This window comes from Enhydra lutris, unplaced genomic scaffold (assembly GCF_002288905.1).
Source record: "Enhydra lutris kenyoni isolate GAN:26980312 unplaced genomic scaffold, ASM228890v2 scaffoldscaffold25, whole genome shotgun sequence".
NCBI classification, from domain to species: Eukaryota; Metazoa; Chordata; class Mammalia; order Carnivora; family Mustelidae; genus Enhydra; species Enhydra lutris.
The window spans coordinates 23,534,396-23,540,970 of NW_019154109.1; the positions used below are offsets into that span (position 1 = coordinate 23,534,396).

General features: G+C 41.2%; 1 protein-coding gene across 1 annotated transcript in view; it reads right to left on the reverse strand.

Annotated features, from left to right (window-relative positions):
• LOC111151062 (TATA-box binding protein associated factor, RNA polymerase I subunit A) overlaps nt 1–6,147 on the reverse strand; it is a 31,456-nt gene extending 25,309 nt beyond the window's left edge. The window contains exons 1-2 of the mRNA XM_022508799.1: nt 6,023–6,147; nt 4,390–4,512 (exon numbers count right to left, since the gene is read on the reverse strand). Coding sequence (XP_022364507.1) covers nt 4,390–4,510 — 121 coding nt within the window. The 5' untranslated portion in view covers nt 4,511–4,512; nt 6,023–6,147. The remainder of the gene's footprint in view (nt 1–4,389; nt 4,513–6,022) is intronic.
• Nucleotides 6,148–6,575: the final 428 nt, after the last annotated feature.

The following is a 6,575-nucleotide window of genomic DNA, read 5'->3' on the forward strand; positions in this document are numbered from 1 at the left end:
TGGGCTTGGGATTCTCTCTCTTTTACCTCTCCCTTCCCTAGCTGGCACACACTCTCTCTCTTTCTCTCAAGTAAATAAATAGTTCTTTAAAAAAAAAAAAAAGTGTGAAAGGATCTAATAATTCTTTATAATAGAGCACTATGCAATTTCTTCACAAGCATTTCAAGAATTCAAAAACCTGATACATTGCTATAATTACACTCTATCTAGTGCCATCTACTTACTTATGTAACTAAGATTTCTCAGAATTACATCAATGAAAACAAAGCAGAACTGAAGCTAAATCTTTTCCTTTTTTTTTTTTTTAAAGATTTTTATTTATTTATTTGACAGAGAGATCACAAGTAGGCAGAGAGGCAGGCAGAGAGAGAGAGGGGGAAGCAGGCTCCCTGCTGAGCAGAGAGAGGGATGTGGGGCTGATCCCAGGACCCTGAGATCATGACCTGAGCCGAAGGCAGAGGCTCAACCCACTAAGCCATCCAGACGCCCCTAAATCTTTTCTCATTCTGGAAGTACATAATATTCCTTCACAGATTTATGAAATAATTGGAAAAAAGGGATCACCATGTTTATCAAAACAAAGAAGAAATTTAAATTTACTTTTAAATTTTAGCAAAACTTTTATTTATTTTTAGACTTTATTTATTTAAGAGGGAGAGAGAGAGAGAATGTGCCCATAAGCAGAGGGAGCAGCAGAGGAAGAGGGAGAAGCAAGCTCCTCACTTGAGTAGAAGCCCAACGCAGGGCTAATCCCAGAGCCCTGGGATCACGACCCAAGCCAAAGCAGACACCTAACTGACTAAGCAATCCAGGCACCCCCCACCCCACTTTTTTAGATTTTATTTTTTTATTTGAGAGAGAATTTTTTAAAAGATTTTATTTATATATTCAAGACAGAGCAAGAAAACAGGAGTGGGAGGCTGGCAGAGGGGGACCCAGACTGCCCACTGAGCAGGGAACCAGACTTGGGGCTCAATTCCAGGAATGCCAAGATCACAACCTGAGCCAAAGTCAGATGGACAGACTGAGTCACCCAGGGTCTTTTTTTTTTTTTTTTTTAAGATTTTATTATTTATTTGACAGAGAGAGAGAGATCACAGGTAGGCAGAGAGGCAGGCAGAGAGAGAGAGGGGGAAGCAGACTCCCCACCAAGCGGAGAGCCGGATGTGGGGCTCGATCCCAGGACCCTGGGATCATGACCTGAGCTGAAGGCAGAGGATTTAACCCACTGAGCCACCCAGGCACCCCCCCCCTTTTTTTTTTAAATGGAGGAACCGTATTTGCTTTGATTTTTTTTTTTTTTAATTTATTTGACAGACAGATCACAAGTAGGCAGAGAGGCAGGCAGAGAGAGAGGAGGAGGCAGGCTCCCTGCTGAGCAGAGAGCCCGATGCGGGACTCGATCCCAGGACCCTGGGTGAGAGAGAGTATTTTAATACAACTTTTAATACTTATGTTATTTTCATCAGCTGTGTATAACTACTAATTATGATGTGCCACTCCAGGTGAAGTTTTAATACTTAAAGCCTTTTAGAATATTAACAAAAAATAATTAAATGTAAATATACAGTTTTATCACAAAGATAGAAGTATGAAAGGAAAATAAACAGTATAAAATCTCCATCAATTAAAATCTTCTTCATAAATATTTTTAAGTGGATGATGAAAGGCATATCACATTCCTATGCTGTTTAGATTCCACTGGATATATATGTAAAAGTAGTAATCTAATATCATTTAAAAATGCCAACCTAAGTTAGAAATCATATCTTTGGCAACTATTAAACTTCCAATATGATTTTTTGATGGCATCTTAAAACTATGCAAGGCAATACATAATTAAAAAAAAAAAAAAAAGGAAAAGCGAGCAAAGAAGTTTGAAGACTACTGCTCTACACTAGTGCTTCTCAAACTCAAACTCAAAATACAAACACATCACCTGGGGATCCTGATGCTTGCTATTCAGTGTGGTCCTGGAAAGAAGAGCCTTTAGGATCCCTGGGATCTTATCAGGAATGCAGAATACTACGCCGCCCTAGCTCTCTAAGAAGCTGCATTTAGCAAGACCTACAAACGAGCTGCCCAGGACCAGCAGCAGCACCAGGGAGGTAGTCTGGAAAACTGACAGAGCACTTCTTCTCTAAAACCTCATTTATTCACACAAAGGAGAACTGACCTCAGGCCACGCTCCCACCTACCCCCTCAAGTTTTCACCACTCAGACTGGAAATTGGACTTCCCCTTCTGCCTTCCAACTTAGCCTAGTTACCTCAGGAATATCTCTCACTTCATTCTTTTATGAGCAAAAGATCATCCTATTTGCTGCTGATACACTTTCAAAAATAATTGCCTAGGAAAAGAAATTTTGACATGGACTAGGGTACAATAAAGAGCCAGTGCCATCAACCCATCTCTAATGCCCTTGAAAGAACGTGGAAACTTGTCAGTCTACGAATACGTTTAAGACTTATTTATTTGACAGAGAGAGAGACAGCACAAGCAGTGGGGGCGGGGGGCAGAGGAGGGAGAAACAGGCTCTCCCCTGAGCGGGGAGCCCAATGTGGAACTCGATTCTAGGACCCTGGAATCAAGACCTGAGCCAAAGGCAGACATTTAACTGACTGAGCCACACGGGTGCCCTCAACAAGTATTTTTTGAACACTATTTTGAATCAGGTTCTATTCCAGGTACTCAATTCTTCTAGGTACTCAACATATAGTTTTAATCCAGATTGGCCCCTGCTTTCAAAGTTTGTAGTGTAGAGGGCATACTCTTCAGAACCCTGAAAGATATCTACTAGGAAGAAAAAAAATTGCTAGGCAATTTTGTTTTCCTATTATGGTTATTGATTACTACAATGTCAATATTACCTGAAATTATTTTCTCATTGCAGACATGAAGTTTTTTGGGTTTAACAGGCTATCCGTAACTTATGAAACATTTCTAAGCATATAAATTCTGGTCTTAAACCTATCTGCTTTAGACTTACACAAGCTCTCTGTAGAACACTGATAACAGAAACATGCCCAACTATGTCTTAACTAGCAGGAACTTCAGTGACTATGGGACTATCCCTACTATGGGAGAAAACAGCACTCCCTCTGAGGGCCATCCATTCACACCTTGTTTGAACCACATGCATTCATTAGCAAAAATAAAATGAGAGGAAAGAAGTTATTTTTCCAACACTCACTACACGTGAGACTCTGTGCTAGGCACTTTACATATATTATCTCATTTAAAAAATATATTTGTTATTGGAAGTATAAGCTCTGAGATTCAACAGACCTGGGTTGAACTCCTGAGACCAACATAATAGAGTTTAACTTCTTTGAAATTCATTTCTCTCATCTCTAAAATGCCCAGCGCATGGATTTGAGGATGAATTTCCTGAGATAATTAAATGACATAATATTTACACTAAAAGATAAAGAAATTGGGGCAAGTTCTAGGAGCTAAAGAACCTCAGTCAAGGGGAAAGAGGGCTAGGCTAGGAGAGATGTATTTGAAGGCAATAAGCGTCAATTCTAATATATTCCCACAACTACACCATCCAACATGCCCATATACAGATAACCACTTCTTTTATATATTCTTACAGGAAAGATAGCCCACAAAACTCTTATTTATATTTACTTGTTTATACTTATATTTATATGGGGAAATATTCTTTTTTGGAAACCTATTATAGATCAATTCTATTAGGAATAATTTCAATGCAATTCTTTTTTTTTTTTAAGATTTTATTTATTTGACAGAGAGAGAGACAATGAGAGAGGGAATACAAGCAGGGGGTGTGGGAGAGGGGAAAGCAGGCTTCCCACTGGGCAGGGAGCCCGATGCAGGGCTCAATCCCAGGACCCTGGAATCATGACCTGAGGCAAAGGCAGACACTTAATAACTGAGCCACCCAGGTACCCCAAACAGTGCCTTTTTAAAGAGTATTTTCTTGGCTCAGTTTGTATTTTAAAAGCATCAAGGTAGAAGAGGCTACAAGTGAGCCACCCAGGTGCCCCATAATTTCAGTGCAATTCAACACAAACTTCTTAAAAACACTTCCTACGTATGTGCTCCTCAATGGCCATATCTTCTTCATCTATATATCTCTAGTATTAGGCCAATGCTAGGCATATCAGTGCCCAGTATTGTTAGAGGAAAAAAAAAGTGCACCATAATACAGACTGTTATTAGTTCAAAGGAAAAGTAGCAAAAAAAAAAAAAAAAAAAAAAATATTCTTTTTATGGTTTTTTTGCTTACAGCCTCAAAAACCCTCATATAGTCCCATCTTGAAAACTGAATAAAGCAACTTGATTATTCACTTTGTATCCATATTGAATCTTATCATCTCCTTACATTAAAGTTAAGATGGCTGTACATTATTTTACTTACCAATAGTCCCTATATGATTTTGGAGCCAAGGAAAAGACATTCCTGTACCAGAGAATACACACGATTCCTCCTGGTCATCCTCTGTCTTGGACCCTATCAATTCTTCACTGAAATCACTCATACCTGTTTCAAATTGAGAATATCAGTTACTTTCTGTACATCTTATTCCACAGCCTTCTTAGTTATATAGAAATACTGCCACCTTTTTACCTAATAAATAACATTTGTTCAGTGAAATTAATTCTACCAGACAGCTTCTTTAAAGTAAGAAATAAAATTATGTCAGCAACAGCCAAAATAAATGATTTTTTAAAAGATTTTATTTATTTATTTGACAGAAATCACAAGTAGGCAGAGAGAGGGAGAAGCAGGCTCCCTGCTGAGCAGAGAGCCCGATGTAATGCGGGGCTCTATCCCAGGACCTGAGATCATGACCTGAGCTGAAGGCAGAGGCTTAACCCTCTGAGCCAACGAGGTGCCCCAAAATAAATGATCTTTTAAAAAAATTTTTAAACTTTACTCCTGTTACAAGAACATACAAAGATAACTAAGATACTGCTTCTTAATAAAAAAAAAACAAAACACATAAGTCTAGAGGAAGTAACAGCAAAATGACACATAATAAAATACAAGCATATTAATAGGAGTAGTAGTTAATATATCAATCCCTCTCTACACACCAAGGATATAAATTATTTTTTTTTTATTTTACTTATTTGACAGACAGAGATCACAAGTAGGCAGAGGCAGGCGGGGGGCGGGGGGAGCAGGCTCCCTGCTGAGCAGAGAGCCAGATGTGGGGCTCAATCCCAGGACCCTGGGACCATGACCAGAGCCGGGATCATGACCTGAGCCAAAGGCAGAGGCTCAACCCACTGAGCCACCAGGCGCCCCTAAATTATCTTTTAATCCTTATAAATATCCTAAGAAAGTACTATTATTTTCTTCCATTTTCATGTTGAAAAAACTGAGAGGCTTAGTTAAATTACATAACCTGACCCAACGTCCTAAGAAAGGTGAGGACAATATTGTAGGAACTAGAACATCAAACTACTTGGCATGAATAGAGTCTCGCATCTGCGGAGAGGAGGGGGTCAGAAGACAGAACGGATGAAGGGAAACGAATCCAGAAAGCCACACACCCAGCTGAGTGTGGACTTCATCCTCAAGATGCTCAGGGTCCTTGTCCCTCTTTCCCCACGTCCAACTGATTATTAGGTCCTGCTGATACTACTTGTTGGAATTACTCCAGTTTCCCCTCTTCTCCGCAGTCCTAACCACTACCCAAGTTCAGGGAATCTTCAAACTGTGTCTCCATCACTTAATTAGCTTTCCAACTAGTTATCCCGCCTCCAATTGTGCTACTCCACATCACAGAGTACACCTTTTAAAGGCAGATTCTGTGGTTTAGGGGCATGGGTTTGAAGTTAAATTTGCATCCGACGCCCACGTGTTTTAACGAGCCCTTACATAAGCTCTCCCTTCCCAAATTCTCAAAAACTGAGTAGGTGCCGCGCAGTTGCCGCGGTAACCATAGGTGCTTCTTCCCCCCTTCCGCCACGTTCTCAGAAATAAAGGTTTCAGGACATCAGGAGAAAGTATCAGCAGAACATTGGTGAATCCTACCACAGACCTTCAGGTTCTACTTTGAATGCTGGCAATGACTGATGGACAGAAGACGCGGCACAATCCTTCCCGCAGCTCTGAACGTAATTCCGTAACTCAAGCAAGGTATGAGCTACCCGCCACCGGAAGCGAAGTTAGAGACGCCTTCGTGCGAGCATGCGCAAAGTCCGCCGGCGCTTTCTGGCTGCACGCAGACGCGGCTCCGCCCCTAACTCCCCCTTCCGCGGCGGAGGCGACGCCATGCGCGGTCGACCCCGGAAGTGACGGTGGTGTGCTACCCTGCCTTTGGGTTGGTCCGGGTTTTACGCGTTAGTGTGCCGGGGTGGGAAGATGCGAGGCTTTAAAGGCAAGTGGAGACCGGGACGAGGGGTTGGTGGCTGGATGAGGTGAGCAGTCAAAAAGACATGTCACTTTGGAGAATGTGAAACAATGTCACTTTACTCTAGTAATTCATGGTACAAAACCTTCAAATTTTTGCTTAGCTCAAGGGCGCACTGCGCAAGCCTCCGGGGCGTGGCTAGTGGTCCTGACCAAAATAAATCAGCTTAACCTCTTAATTG